Here is a 14,533-nt window from a genome sequence, read left to right as displayed (position 1 = left end):
CTGCTGCCCACGCCCTGCCGGGCCTCCCCGGATGCCAACCCTCAGCATAAGCCCAGGCCCCATTCAGCACCATCTCTCCAGCCTCATCCCCACCACACCTCCGCCCCCGCGCCACCACACCGGCCTGCTCTCTGCCCCAGGCCCTTTACACATGCTGTCCCCTCAGCCAGAAGGCTCAGCCCCCGGTCTGTGTGTGGCTCGTTCCTTCGCACGGCGAGACACTGCCTCCTCAGAAAGGCCCTGATACGTGGCCGAGCTCACGTGGCCTCCTCCCCTCCAACTCCGACCCCACCCAGCTTCTCGGTCTCACACCTCCACTCGATCATTGCTGTCTCCCTCCCGTGAGAGTGCACGCTGCTTGAGGACAGGGCCAACTGGACCTCACTGAGAAGGGCACCCTTTCCATCGCAGGCCCTCAACCGGTACGTAAAGAGCATGACCCCCCCACGTGGGGCGGTGGGTGCGTGTGGGGCACTGGGGGCACGTGGGGCAGTGGGCGCACGTGCTCATCTCCTGAAGAGACCGGACAGAACCAGCTGCAAGCTGCGGGCCTGTCGCTGAGTTCTGTTTTCCTCCCATGCTTTGCCGTATTCGGCAAGTTGTGCGTCGTGAACACATAGTACTATGATTTTATAATTCGCGGTATTTACACAAGCAACACGGGACATTGTTTTTATCAGAAAAATTCAAATAATAGGTCAAGACTGAAGACCCTCTTTGTCATCTGGTCTCCACCCCCCAAATCCCCGATCCCCACCCACAGAAAACCACGGCTGCCGTTTTGATGTGTGCCCTTCCGGACCGTTCCCTGCGGGGTTTTGTACCGGAACGTGTATGTAGAGACACATGTGGGATTTCCGGTGGGTGAAGGGGATCGGAGGGCCGCTACTCTTTCATGGCCACCCAGTGACGCACCCTCGAGGGGCCCGGCTGCGCAGACTGGCCTAGCCACCCTCCCTAACCACAGTGGGGGATGCCCCTTCCGATGGGCACCTTAGGGTCCCACAGCCTCCTGGGCACGGGAGAGGCATGCCTCGCGGCACGCAGGTGCACCTGCATGGTGCAGAGGGCTGGGGCACGGAACCCACGCACTGTAAGTTCGAACAGACGCAAGCCGGCCTCCCTGAGACACGTTGACTCACGTTCCCAGTAAGAGTGTTTAAGCTGCCATTTACACAGTGTATCGCATACGCTCGCTGTTACCTGGCGTTTTAACTTTAGCCAATCCCACAAGTGAAAATTATCTCAATGTGTATCTGTTTCCTAACGCAGTTAAGAATCTTTTCCCGTGTTTGTCGGCCCCTGGGAATTCTCTGAATCGCCTGTTCTCTTCCTCAGTTTTAGACCACTTATTCCTTCTTGCGGATTTTCAAAATGTCTTTATTCATTATGGCAAAGCCTATCTCAATTAGCCACAAGAACGTGTCTGTGGGTAGGTAAGCACGTGTTTATACGCCTAAGCACACTTGACTTCCTTACTGCCGTTTTTACGGTTACTTTAACTTACTGATTAATTTTATAATTTTATGGAAAAGCTATGATATGCTCACCCCTAAGGGAGGCCTAAATAAAGCTAGGTTGGGGGAGAAGAGGGACAGAGAGAAACTGCATGCCAGGCACGGGGTTTGCTTTGGGGCCGGCCAGGTGGAGGGGCGAACCCAGAACTCTTGGGGTCTGCCAAATGCCAGTGAACGGTGCACTTTCAGACGGTGAGTTTTAGGGGCACCTGGGTGGCTTGGTGGGTTGAGCGTCTGACTCTTGACTTCGGCTCAGGTCATGATGTCACGGTTCGTGAGACTGAGTCCTGAGTTGGGCTCCGCACTGAGCGGGGAGACTGCCTGGGATTCTCTCTCTCTCTCTCTCTCTCTCTCTGTCAAAATAAACAAGTTAACTTTAAAAAAAAGATGGTGAATTTTGTTATGTGTGGTTTTGCCTCAACAAATAAATAACAATTTAGACGCCAACATGAGGGGAAGCGAAGAACTCTCGGTACTATCTCTGCAACTTCTGTGTAAATCTAGTTATCCCAGAATGAAAGATTTGTGTTTTTAAAGAAAAACTGATCTAAGAGGAAAGAAAAAACAGAACGGTGGGAGGGTGAAAAGGAAAGAAGGAAGAGATCAGGAGAAGACAGAGGAGGCAGCCACTCCCCACGCTCTGCGGGCCAGGGAGCGACAGGCAGCACGTGGCAGGCTGGGACGGAAATCCACGGCCACGGCCACGTGCCCTGGGCTCGGGCGGCAAAGCCACAGGAGGCCCCAGGAGCTCGGCCCTACCTTGTGTGTCCTGGACCCCGGGTTCTCCTCTCTTCTCCTCCTGCTTCTCAATTTTGGACTTGAGGTGCTCGATCTCCCTGCGCAGGTTGGAGATGACGTCCGTGTACTGTGCGATGTGGTAAGACACGTTCAGTAGGTTGCGCTTCACCTGGTGGGTGGGACATGCGGCCGAGGTCAGACCTAGCCAGAACGGACCCACTATGTGATATTTATGCTACAGCTACACCAGCACATTTATGTCAAGAAAATTCAGATCAATGCAACTCAGCCTTAAAAAGAGAGGAAACCCAGACACCTGCTCCCATGTGGATGAACGCCAAGGAAATGATACTGAGTGACACAGCAAGACACGGAAGGACACACACTGGGACCCACTCCCACGAGGTCCCAGTGTCGTCAGACTCACGGACACGGGAGGACGCGCACTGGGACCCACTCCCACGAGGTCCCGGGTCGTCAGACTCACGGACACAGAAGGACATGCACTGGGACCCACTCACTTGAGGTCCCGGGGTCGTCAGACTCACGGACACGGGAGGACACGCACTGGGACCCACTCCCACGAGGTCCCGGGGTCGTCAAACTCACCACATGGGAGGACACACACTGGGACCCACTCACTCGAGGTCCCAGGGTCGTCAGACTCACGGACACGGGAGGACACGCACTGGGACCCACTCACTCGAGGTCCCGGGGTCGTCAGACTCACAACACAGGAGGACACGCAGTGGGACCCAGTCACACGAGGTCACAGGGTCGTCAGACTCACAAACACAGAGTAGACAGTGGGGCCAGGGCTGGGGGAGCACGTGGAGAGTCTGTGTGTAACGGGACAGGGTCTCAGTGTGGAAAGATGGAACGTTCTGGAGCCGGACAGTGGGGACAGCTGCAAAGCACGTGAATGTGCTCGGTGCCCCTGAGCTGCTCACTCAGAAGTGGTTGAAATGGTAAATTTTATGTCATGCGTATTTGGCACAATATGGAAAATTCGAACATCCGTCAAAGGCCCTCCCCAGAGGTAACCACTGTGGTCAGTTGGGTGTGTGCCCTCCGGAGGTGGTTCTGTTCATATAAATGTATCTCCAGAGACACCTATAGGGAGTTTCTTGGTACAGGTTTGGCTTTTTTTTTTTTTTTATGTAAACATATCAAACCGGGGCTACTATTCTTTTTAAAAAAATTTTTAAGTAGGCTCCATGCCCCACGTGGGGCTCAAACTCACAACCCTGAGATGAAGAGTCCCATGCTCCCCCGACTGAGCCAGCCGGGTGCCGCCTGGCTTTCTTTTCTCACTTTTACTTGCTTCCCTCATCCAGCGTTGTCGCTGGGGCACGGTCCCTCTGCCCAGATGCGTGTACCCCACCTTCTGTAACAGCTGCCCAGCAGTCGCCGCGTCCCCTTGGACGGGCACTTTGGGGCTTGCCAGTGACACAGCGTTCGGACGCACACGGGTCCCGGTTTGTCTTTGGTGATTTGGAGGGTGAACCAGCAGGCCACGAGGCACACGCACTTACGTGAGCACACCCACGGGCTCTTCCTCACTCGGGGCCCGGCGTGCTGGACTGACCCCCTAAACTCTGTCTCCTCTGTCACTCTCCCTTCTCGCGCCCCACGGCTGTCACTGAGAGCGCTGGCCACAGCTGGAAGTGACAGATCTGTGTGTGGGAGACACGGTTCCCAGCGGCCTTGCCCGCTGCTGTGCTCGAAGCTTGGCTGAGAGTAGGCGCTATCCCGGCACCTAGCTCGTGGCCACGCTTCGGGACGGGGCTCATCCCCGCAAGCGTCCCCTTCACTCGCTGGCCACTAGACACACACAGTGCCACTAAACACCCGTGCAGCCGCAGTCGGATTCTCTACACCGAGTGCAGCTGCAGCCAGAGGGGGGAGGGGCCCAAAGTGTGGCCCCTGGAGCCAGAACGTGGGAGCCTCTCTCGGTGCTCCGCTCGGGCTGCCCAGTCTGCACAACGGGATGACGGGCCTCCCTCCCGGCGAGAGGGCGTGAAGAGGTAAATAAATCCAGACATCAAGAGCTCAGAGGGTGCCTGGCGAACAGCTAAGTCAACTCATGTCCTGAACCCACAGAACCCTGCGAATGGGGCCTCATTTGGGAAAAGGGTCTTTGCAGGTTAAGTAAAGGCTCTTGAGATGAGATCCTCCTGGGGAAGCCCCGTAAAGGTGGCGGCAGAGGCTGGAGTCAGGCGGCCACAAGCCCAGGGCCGCCAGGAGCCCTGGGGTGGAAGGGAGGCTCCAGAGGGAGCCCGGAGTGAGAATTTGGCCAGTGGGGGAGCAGATGAGGAACGGGGGGGGGGGCGCCTCACCCTCGTCTTGATGTTCTTTGCCCTGTAGGCATACAGCAGGGTGGTCCGAGACTCCTCGAAGTGCGTGCTGGCCGGGCTGATGTGCGCGATCATCACGGTCCGGCTGTTCCCTCCCAGGGCGTCCTGCTCAGCAGAGGGTCTGAGTTGGGGGTGATGGGAAGAGGCCCTCCAGTGCCCGTCCCAGGCCTGCCTGGACCCTCCCTCTGAGGTTCCTGCTCCAAACCCTGAGGGAAGCAGGTGATGGCAGGACCAAGGGCTTGGTGCTCGGGGAGGGGACATGCAGAAGGGACACAATGAGACCTGCCCCAAGGCCACCCCATCGGACCTCTGTTCTGATGAGACCAGAGCAGAGAGGCCAAACCTGAAGGGATGTGTATTTATTGCTTTGCCAATTTGTTTACTCACCCTCTTGCTATGGAATAGAGAGGACAGCACCCAGCTCAGCACAGAGGGCAGTGTCTCAATGTCAGACTGCCCAGGATGGGACAGGCGGCCTCAGTAAGGTAGTGAGCTCTCTGTCTCTGGGAGTATGCAAGCCCCTGGCTGGCCCAGACTCGGAGGGATGGCGTGGGACTCAGGCAGTGACTAGCAACGGTGTCTACAGCATTCTCCTGCCTTCGGGGGTTCCTGGAGGGGTCCTCGGAGCCAGGTCTGGGCCTCCCTCCCGGCAGAGAAGCCCCGGATGATGCAGGCGGCTACCGCAGCCGTACCTTCAGCAGGCGCGTGAGCTTGCTGTCCCGGAAGTTCACGTACTGCGCCCGGCTGCCGCCTTTCTCGCTGAGCGCGTTGATGCAGTTGCCCAGCGCCAGCAGGGAGCGGTTGATGTGGGCGCCTTCCTTCCTCCTCTTGCCGCGGTTTTGGGTCTGGGTGGGAGGGGACGAGGTCCGCACGGTGCACTGACCCCATCCCACCCGGGCACCCCTGCTCCCCTGACAGCCTGGGGCCCGGAGGTGGGTGCCGGGACTCTGCGTGGAGCCCTAAGTGTCCAGGGAGGGGTGTGGCCAAGCCAACATGCCCTCCAGTGAGCAAACGAGATGAGAAATGGGTGACAGGGAGCTCTGTGCACGACAACCCCACTCCGACGAGAAACAGACGAGCGTGCGGGTTTACGTGGGCGCCCCCCATGCCGGAACCTCCCTGTCCTTCCCCTCCTGCAGGGGCACCCCTGACCTCACTCTCTGAAGCGGGGGGCCGTGGTGGCCGGCCTCGCACCCGATTTCCTTCATCATGTAACTTCCCTGGCAGCCGCCGTGCTCCTTTACGCACTTAACATCTTCCTAGCCGCTCTCCACTGGACCCCCCAGGCTCCACGGTGGCCCGGGACCCCGGCACCACCTGGCCCACAGCAGGTGCTGCCCGCGTGAAGGTGCAACATGAGCACCTCCCAGAGCAAGCACCACGGGGACTCTCCCTTTCTTCCCCTTATCTCTATTTTCCACATTTTCTGCACTGTGTTTCTAGTACATGTGAAACCAGGGGGAAAGAACATCTCCTCCTTAAAGGCACGGGAAGCCACCTGACAGCACGGTCTGAGAATCTCTGACACTTCTCCCAGTCTGTCCCAGCTTCCTTATTTGCCAGAAGGGGCAATCTTCCAACTTCACAGGGATTAAAGTGAGGATTCAGTGCGGAACGTGTACAACAGGCCAGCTCGGACCTGTGCCCACAGAGGCAAGCAGTAAACGCTGGCTACTAATTTCATTAAGTGGGAGCTGGTGCAGGGTAGGACCAGAGCTGCTGGAGTGGCCAGAGCCAGGACAGCTGCCCACGTCATGTGTCTGTGTCATAGACCTTGTGCCCGGGAATAGACTACTTTATGCGTGGTTTTCGGTGAAGAAATGACAGCTCGCGAGAACTGAGCAGATTCTCAAAGCAGCCCATGCAGGCCACTTGAATATACAACTGAAACAAAACCAGGCCCAGAGGGGGAAGCAGCTTCCCCAAAGGCACACAGCAAGTCACAGGAGAGTGAGATCAAGGACCCAGACCCTGGACCCCCTCTGTGGAAACCCCTCCGTCTTGTCCCCTGAGGACACAGCCAAGCCCAGCTGGAACAGGCCAGAGTCCCAGACCTTCATCACATGGGGCTCCACCTGCATGAACCTGTCTGCACCCACATCTGCCTGTGTGTCAGCCGTGTCCTTTGTTGTCTGTACTCTGATGCTTTCACACCTGGAGCCCTTGCTGACCCTAGAGGGACTGCCCCCGCCCCCCCCCCCCCCGCCCAGGGCCAGCCAGTTCCTGAGGGTCCTAAACCCCTCACCCAGGAGCACACTTCTCGGATGCAGACCAGTCAACCCAGAGCCCACACCCCGACGCCCTCCTCCGTGGGGCCCTCACACTCTGGGCCACTGTCCCCCAGTCCTAACCCCCAGGGACCAGACAGCCGGGACAGCCCCCATGCCCTGGAGCCCACTGGAATCACCCAGACTGGTGGGTCCTCAGCCTGCTTGCCCCGCCTCGCCCGCTCCTTCCCGCAGAAACCACAGTGAGGCTCTCGCCCGAGCACCGCCTCCCTCTGCCTCCTGACTGGCCCTGGGGCGTCCCCTGTGGCCCGCAGGGCATCCCGTGCCCCCTCCTCTGGGAACTGCCAGCGAAGACTGTCTTTCCAACGGCGGTCGTCTCCTGGTGTCCTGGCCCTGCTGTGCCTCACAGTTTCTACGAACACACTGCATTTTTACGCCAGCCTGACCCTGGCAGCTGGCAAGGCCCTGCTCAGTTCGGCAGGGCAGGTCAGTGAACGGATGAGGGAAACGACTCCGTGATGGAAAACCCCAAAGACACAGAGCACGTGATGCCAACCAGAAGCACGAATATCACAGCAGTGAAAGGCACAGATGCGGGCCCAACGCCCCCAGGCCCAAAGCCTGGATCCACACGACGCCGGGGTCCCAGCTCCACACGTGCTCCCCACCCTATACTGCGCCGGGGGGATTACGTGGACTGTGCACACTAAGGGCCTGGTCTTTGGGGACGTGTGAACTGTCGTTTGTCAGTAACACTGCTGTTCTCACTCGGCCTCTGTCAAACACCTTCTCTGTGCCCGGCCTGGGGCTGGGTCCTGCCCTCAAGGAAGGCCCAGCCCACCGGGCGGCACGAGGTAAGCACAGCCCCATTCCCAGTGACAGGTGCTGCAAAGGACAGGCAAGCCAAGAGCCCAGGGGCAGGCAGGCGGGGCCCTCGGAAGGAGTGTCAGGGCCTGTGGCCGTGTTGGGCAGGAGTGAACTGGGCACCGTCCTCCCAACAGCCACGTTCCCTCCATCTGACATGCCCTTCCTTGCACCCTTCCCCAAACTCCTGATGACCCCACACCACCACCCCGCCCTCCTCTCCAGCCTCTGTGCAGACTGTGAATCTCAAAGCACAGGCCTACCCACGTCGTAATCCTCTGGTCACACATCTGCCTTCCCCCAGAGGCTCAGAGCTCCCTGAGGGTGGGTGGGTCAGGAGAGCCTGCCACTCGGGAACTGTGCAATTGTAAGTTCTGGCTCCGTGGGCGTGGCTGCTCAGCACGTGCTGAGAAGCGGCTCACTCTGTAGCCGGGTAGCCAGTGAGCTAGCGGGCCCTCTGTGGGGTCAGGAGCTGTTCTAGGTGCTGAAGATGCTGTTGGACAAGGAGGGGCCCCGCTCGCAGACCAGAGTGACTGGGGACGGTGTGACTGGGCGGGAGGGGGGACAGAACCTGCGACGCCCGCTCGGAGCCCGCCAGGTCCACCATGAAGAGCTTCCCAACGCGCACTCCCTCCGCCAAGTCCGAGCCGCGGCTCCGCTGGCGCACGGTGACCTGCAGCACCGCGTGGGAGCGAGACGACGTCTTGTTGGCGGCCGTGGGCTCCTGCGTGCGCTGCCGGTTGCCTTTGGTGAGAAGGTGCATGATCTGAGGACAAAGGGAGAGTTGGGGACGTCGGGGGCCTCCGAGAGGCCACGCGCTCCCTGCAGAACCAGGAGGCAGGAAGGAGGCCTGTCCCCCGAGCCCTATTGGGCAGCTCTTTGCCGACAGAACCTCGTCCAGAGGAGGCAATTTCTGGTTTGCGGCAGGAACGGCAGGGTGCAGACACTTGCACCGCTCTCCCCTCCTCTACCCGTGGCAGGCATCACCAATGGATCGCCTGCCTGTGTCCCAGAACCTCTCACCGCAGAACCCCACAGTCGTGTGGTCTCCCTGGAGCTGGCAGGTTGGGCTGAAACCCACTGTGTGCAAGCCGCTGTGGGGATCAGGCCAGCGGGGCACCTGCTATGTGCCGGGCGGTGCTGAGACCACAGAGCATGCGGTGAGGGAGGACACTGACACAGTGTCACCATGGGAGAACAGGCAGGAAGTCTCCTCTCCCCGACCTGAACCCACGAGGGGCACTGCTAAGGGCACACGGCTGGGCCTCGGGGCGTCCGTGAAGGACCTGGGGGCAACAGGGAGGCCTGAGGCTCTCCGGCAAGCAGGAGGCCCATCCTGAGGGCACTGCGGAGTGTGGGCCAGCAGGGGGAGTGGGACATGTGGACAACACGCCCACTCAGGATGGCAAGTGGGTTTCAAGCATGCAGTTGACCCTGACAGGCTGGGCTGCCGTGTAGGGAAGGCCTCCCAGCCTGCGTCTGGGTGCAGCGGGAAGAATGGGCGGTCCATCGGTGACATCTGCCCTGAGCGCGGGCCGGGGGAGGGGTGTGGGCGCAAGGACACTGTCCCCGCAGCCGAGAAATGACACGGAGCTGTGCGTCCAGCTCCGCCCCCTGAGCTGTGGCGAGCGCGGCCGCCCAGGCTGAGGCACGCCTCCCTCCGGGGGCCCCTGGGACCCTCACCTCCTGCGCGTTAGAGGTAGAGACTTCCGTGAGGCCTGCGATCTGAATGCTGCCCCGAGAATCTTCCCTCAGGTCCAGAAACCCTGAGGACGGGTTCAGGAGGTCCCGAATCACTTCGTTGTAAATCTGGGAGGGGAGACAACAGTTGGAAACTGAGAAGCTTTGGTGCAAAGAAAGCGGGAGGTTTAGTGTCAGGTATCACGGGCCTCGCGGCTGCGGGGAGATCTCAGACGCCCCGAGGGCCGACAGTCCCCGTGACGGGTATCTGGGGGGGGGGACACAGAGGCTTGCTGTGCACGGGGCACCGAGGTGGTGGGCAGCTCACCTCCAGGTAAGACATCGACACACCCCAGTCCGTGCTGCCGCGCATCTCGATGGCCCGGAACAGGTCACTGAGGGTCCGCAGGTAGACGCCGGGCTCCGCGTCCATGCCCAGCATGGTGTACGTCTTCCCTGCGCCTGCAGACGGCGGGGCGCCCACCCAGGCGGGGAGTCCTGAGTGGGCTCCAACCCCACCCGGGCGCGCGCTCCCAGGAGACCGTTCTCACGTCCGCCCACACTGGACAGACTGTCCTGACCACGCTGACACATTCATCTTCCACCTCGGGAACCAGGGGAAAGACCCGGAGTCTGATGGCTCACGTGCGGGAGAAAGCGCGGACGCGGGGATAGTGGGATCGGAGCAAGGACACAGGCGGTGTGGGGGGTGGGCCCCAGAGGCGTCCTCTTCCCCCAGGCCCGAGCCGGTGCTGTTTCTACAGTGACGGGACCCGCGTGCAACTTGCTACAGGGTGCCTCTCTACAGGGGCGCCGCTCGCCTGCCCCCAAACTGCTCCCCAAACGCCAGAGCCTGGCACGGGGTGTGTGCTCCCTAAGGCCTGCTGAATGAAGAAGCGAAGCGAACAGGCCGCAACTCTGGGCAAGGCGCGTCTCAGGCCTCAGTCTCCCCACCTGCCCCGGCCCTCTGTGATTCTAGCTTCAGGATTCAGCAGGTAGCTCAGCTCTGCGGACCTCTGTCGAGCCCACCCAGTGGGTGCGGAGAAGACGTCTGTGGGTTCTGACAGGCAGCAAGGTGCGGGCTTTGGCTGAACCCCAGACTCACTCCTCCCAGCTGTGTGACCTTGGGGAGGTCATTTTAGCCGAGGCCCAGCTGTGTTGTGAGCAGAAAGGGGATGGCCTGACCTGCCTCTCGGGGCTGCTCCCAGGACAGAAGAGCCGGTGAGACCAGCGCGTGGCAGGTGTCTTGTACTATCAGGGCGAGTCCGCTCCCCCCACCCCATGCCCTCCTCGGGGCGCTGCCCGGGGCCCTACCTGAGGGGCCATAGGCAAACACCGTTGCATTGTATCCAGAAACGACGCCTTCCACTAGGTGCTGGGTGGTGGCACGGTACACGTCTTCCTGTGAACGGACAGACGGATGGACGGTGGAACGCACGGCCCAGCGAGTCAGGGCACGTGGCTGCTGGAGAGGACACACGTGTGATGTCTACAACGTCCCGTTCCCTCTGCCCATGGCCAGGGACCCCCGGGAGGATGGCAGCAGCCCCTGTCCTGCTGTGCCGCCCCCTGGGTGAGGTGGGGCCGGGCTCCCAGCTTCCAGGGAGGATTACGCGGGCGTGCACGTGACAGCTCCTGCCAGGAGCCTGAAATCTGCTCGGTCCTAGACACCCACGAGTCCTCTCCAGGACTTCTCAAGATCCGAGAGAAACCACACAGAATGCAGCGACTGGAAGGTGACAGCAGGATTTGTGTGTCTGTGAGGAGCGTCGGGACTCCTCTCTCTGGGGCAAAACCAGGACCGAGGGGCGAAAGTTTCAGGACGGTAGCATTTCACGTAAGGCAACGGTGCCTAGCAATAGGTGTGGTAGTGAGCTCCCTGTCCACAGGGGTATTCAAGAAAGGATACCTCCAGGGGTGTAGGTTTGGCTGCATTAGGCAGAAATGACAGTCCCACCTCCTCTGCCCTGCAGGGCACCCACTCTGGACCCTGCTGTTCATGTCACTGAATTGTCCCCATAGCCCTGGCTGGTCACACAGCTCAGAGGCTAGAGGCACCACCCAGTACTGCTTTCCTCAGCTCTGGACTTACACCGTCAGGGACTGTGACCTGGCCCTGTGTGATCTCAGGCAGCCTCGTTTCCCCATCTGTAAAATGGGGATCAGGTTTCCATGTTTTAGAGGATTGTTGAGAAGCTCGCGAGACAACGCACGTCGAGCCCTCGAGGACAGCGCTCGACAGGCAGCAGCCACTCAGCAGGACCCTCCTGTCGCCGACCCAGCTACCATCTCGGGAGTGAAGGAAGCGTGCCTGCCCAGACGGCGGCCGAGTCCCGAGGGAGGGGACATTCCCAGTGCCAACGGGCGGTGGTGGGCCTCGACGGGCCCTGTGGCGCACGCCCGTCCTGCCTGAGATGCTGTCCCCAGCCTCCCCACTGCTCCTCCCGCTGACGTGCCGAGTCTGGCTCCCTCCCTGGAGCTGCAGTGGCCTGATCCGTGCCGAGCCCAGCTGATGCCCGTCCACCCGGAGCCAGGAAGGACGGGAGCGAGTGGTCGTGTCCGCCCCGGCTTCGGGGATGCTGGTGTGCCTCAATCAAGAGCCGGGAGACACGGAGGAGCCCGTGGTTCCCGGGCAGTTGGAGGTGAGGTGCACAGTGCAAGGAGGGGCCCCAGGGCTCCGCTTCAGCTGGGAGGGGACGAGCAGCTGGGTGCAGGGCTGGCAGCACGGAGCCCGCGTCCCTCGCTGGCTTTGTCTTGGGGCCAAACAGCCCCAGACGTCATCACCCTGGGGGGGGGGGGTGACATTCCCACCTCCGGGCGCCTGGGTTCAAATCCTGCTCTGCCGGGCTCCCCTCTCTAGCGTGGGGCGACAAGACCCCTCTCACGGGCGAGGGTCGGGTGACGTGCTGGACAGCCTTCCGTCCTTGGCTACGGGTGCTGGTGAGTCTGGCCTGACACTGGGCCCGAACCCCCTGCCCTGGCCTCACTGGGATCTCGTGGAGGCCCAGCATCTCCTCTGTGTGTGTGTGGGAGGGGCGCCCAAGCCCCGGCCTGAACCCCTTGCCCCTCTATCAGGTTCTAGCTCTCTGCAGCATGCCCTCACGGAGGACCAGTTCTCCCTGCTTACTCAGCCCACCTTCCCCCTGGGATGGGGGCCCCGGGGCAGGGAGTGTGCCCTAGCCTCATGGGCGGCGGAGGGGACACCCTTTCCTTGCTTGGATGGACGAATGAGAAGATGTGTGAACCCCGGGCACCAGTGGGAGGGGGCCTCCTGCTGCCTGCCCCTGGGGTGGCCCCTGTGCCACCCTCCTACTCGTCAGGGAGACTCCTGTGAGAAGTCACGGATGGGACCACCTGCCCGCCAAGTCCTCCAGGGGGTCTCCAGGGTCTGGAGAGGGCCCCCGCGGCCAGCCCGGCCCGAGGAGAGGACGCGGGTGGCTGTGGGCTGGGGGGTACCTGTGAGGCATGCTGGTCGAAAACGGTGTCGAAAATGAAAGTCTTCTCCCGTGACCGGTGTGCCCGCAGCGTGTCCTCGGGGTCCTCGTCGGGGTCCATGAGCACCGCCATCTAGGAGCAGCGAGGGGGCTGCTCAGAGTCCAGGCAGGCTCCACGCGCCCTCGAGGACCCCAGGCCCGCCCACCCTCGATGACACGAGGGGGCTCCATACCGGGCCCAGAAGGGCTGCTCAGCCAGGAGGGGGTTCTGGGGGCTCCACCCCCAGGCGTCCTCCCCACTTCCTAGGCAAAGGGGTAGCCTCTCCAGGCTACTGCACCCCCAAAGTCACAACTGGAAGCCCTCGGGCCTGCTGGGCTCTGCCCCCCGGCACCCCCAACACCAGCACCCAATCAACAACGAGTCCCCCACACAACGGCGGGTACCAGGGCTCGGTGAAGAGCCCCCTGGGCTCTGCAGGGACACCCTTTGATGAACTGAGGGAAGAAAGCCCTTTGATGAACTGAGGGATGGACCGCAGGGGCTGCTGTGCGCCCCCAGACCACCCTGAGTGCACGAGTGCGTCCACTCCCCACCCCCAGCTCTGTAGCCTGCTCCTGCCTCTCCTTGTGGGGTTAACCGTCCCCCCCCCCCCCCCCCCCCCCCCCCCGGTCTCCCGGAGGTGGGGGGGAAAGCGAGGAGTCTGAGGGCCTCTGGGGACGGGGAGGTTCAAAGGAGCCTCTCCAGGGCCATTAGAGGCCATCAGCTCTGTTTACTCTGAGAGGAGCTCTGGGACTGGGGGAGGGAGGGGCGCCAGGAGACAGCCACAGAGTCCTGGGGGCAAGGCTGGGCAGACCGAGAGCCTGGCCGCCAGGCCTCCTGGCCACCAGGTCGAGCCCCCTCTGGGTCCACAGCTTTGGGAACAGGTCTTGGGAGTCCGAGGGCTGCTCAGAGGTTCCTGGGGAGTCCGGCGGGGCAGGAGCGGCCCCTGAGGCCCGCCCCGGCTTCAGGCCAGCACGCTTTCCATGATGTAAGCTAACCGGGAGAGCCTCTCCAGAAAAGGACTCGGGCGGCCCCGGTCCACACGGTTCCCACCACAGGTGCTCACTGTGAGCCAGGCCAGAATGTTGGAGGAACTGGGCAGGGGCCCACAGCCCAGCGCCGGGTAGGCCTGGCGGTTAAACAGGCTCGCACCAGCGAGGGGCAATGCTCCCCCACGAACCTGGGCAGGGGGGCAGCTGAGTGGGCGCAGGGTCTCCTGCTGGGGAGATGGCAATGTTTGGACACTGCCAGTGCCCTAAAGGCCTCTGACTTGCTCACATTAAAACGGTGAATTTTGGGGGCGCCTGGGTGGCTCAGTCGGTTGAGCGTCCGACCCAGTTTTGTCTCAGGTCACGATCTCACGGTTTGTGAGTTTGAGCCCCGTGTTGGGCTCTGCACTGACTGCACAGCCTGCTTGGGATTCTCCTCCTCTCTCTCTGCCCCTCCCCTGTTGTACCTCTCTCTCTCAAAATAAATAAACAAACTAAAAAAAAATTTAATTAAATAGCGAATTTTATGTTCTATGAACTCCGCTTTCATTTTTTAAAAAGCAAGTTATGTCTTGTACAGAGTAGAGCGAGGCGGCCTTGGGAGAGGCCACAGGTGGGCTCTGGCACACCCTGGAGTGGAAGGATAGACCAAACAGGATGTGGGGGGAAGGCAGGGCGGGGGCCCG

The 14,533-nt window shown here is 61.2% G+C and overlaps 1 protein-coding gene across 1 annotated transcript in view; it reads right to left on the bottom strand.

Annotated features, from left to right (window-relative positions):
• Positions 1–14,533, bottom strand: part of LOC124519345 (kinesin-like protein KIF19) — a 45,481-nt gene that overhangs the window by 27,086 nt on the left and 3,862 nt on the right. The window contains exons 4-11 of the mRNA XM_047089530.1: positions 12,841–12,951; positions 10,699–10,786; positions 9,713–9,846; positions 9,388–9,513; positions 8,276–8,470; positions 5,305–5,457; positions 4,595–4,717; positions 2,277–2,424 (exon numbers count right to left, since the gene is read on the bottom strand). Coding sequence (XP_046945486.1) covers positions 2,277–2,424; positions 4,595–4,717; positions 5,305–5,457; positions 8,276–8,470; positions 9,388–9,513; positions 9,713–9,846; positions 10,699–10,786; positions 12,841–12,951 — 1,078 coding nt within the window. The remainder of the gene's footprint in view (positions 1–2,276; positions 2,425–4,594; positions 4,718–5,304; positions 5,458–8,275; positions 8,471–9,387; positions 9,514–9,712; positions 9,847–10,698; positions 10,787–12,840; positions 12,952–14,533) is intronic.

The sequence above is a fragment of the Lynx rufus genome, unplaced genomic scaffold (assembly GCF_022079265.1).
Source record: "Lynx rufus isolate CCGP_SWC_20201006 ecotype Redwood Valley unplaced genomic scaffold, mLynRuf1.p SCAF_27, whole genome shotgun sequence".
In the NCBI taxonomy this organism is placed as follows: Eukaryota; Metazoa; Chordata; class Mammalia; order Carnivora; family Felidae; genus Lynx; species Lynx rufus.
The sequence above is the reverse complement of the archived record's forward strand: the minus strand, read 5'-3'. Positions and strand labels throughout refer to the sequence as shown.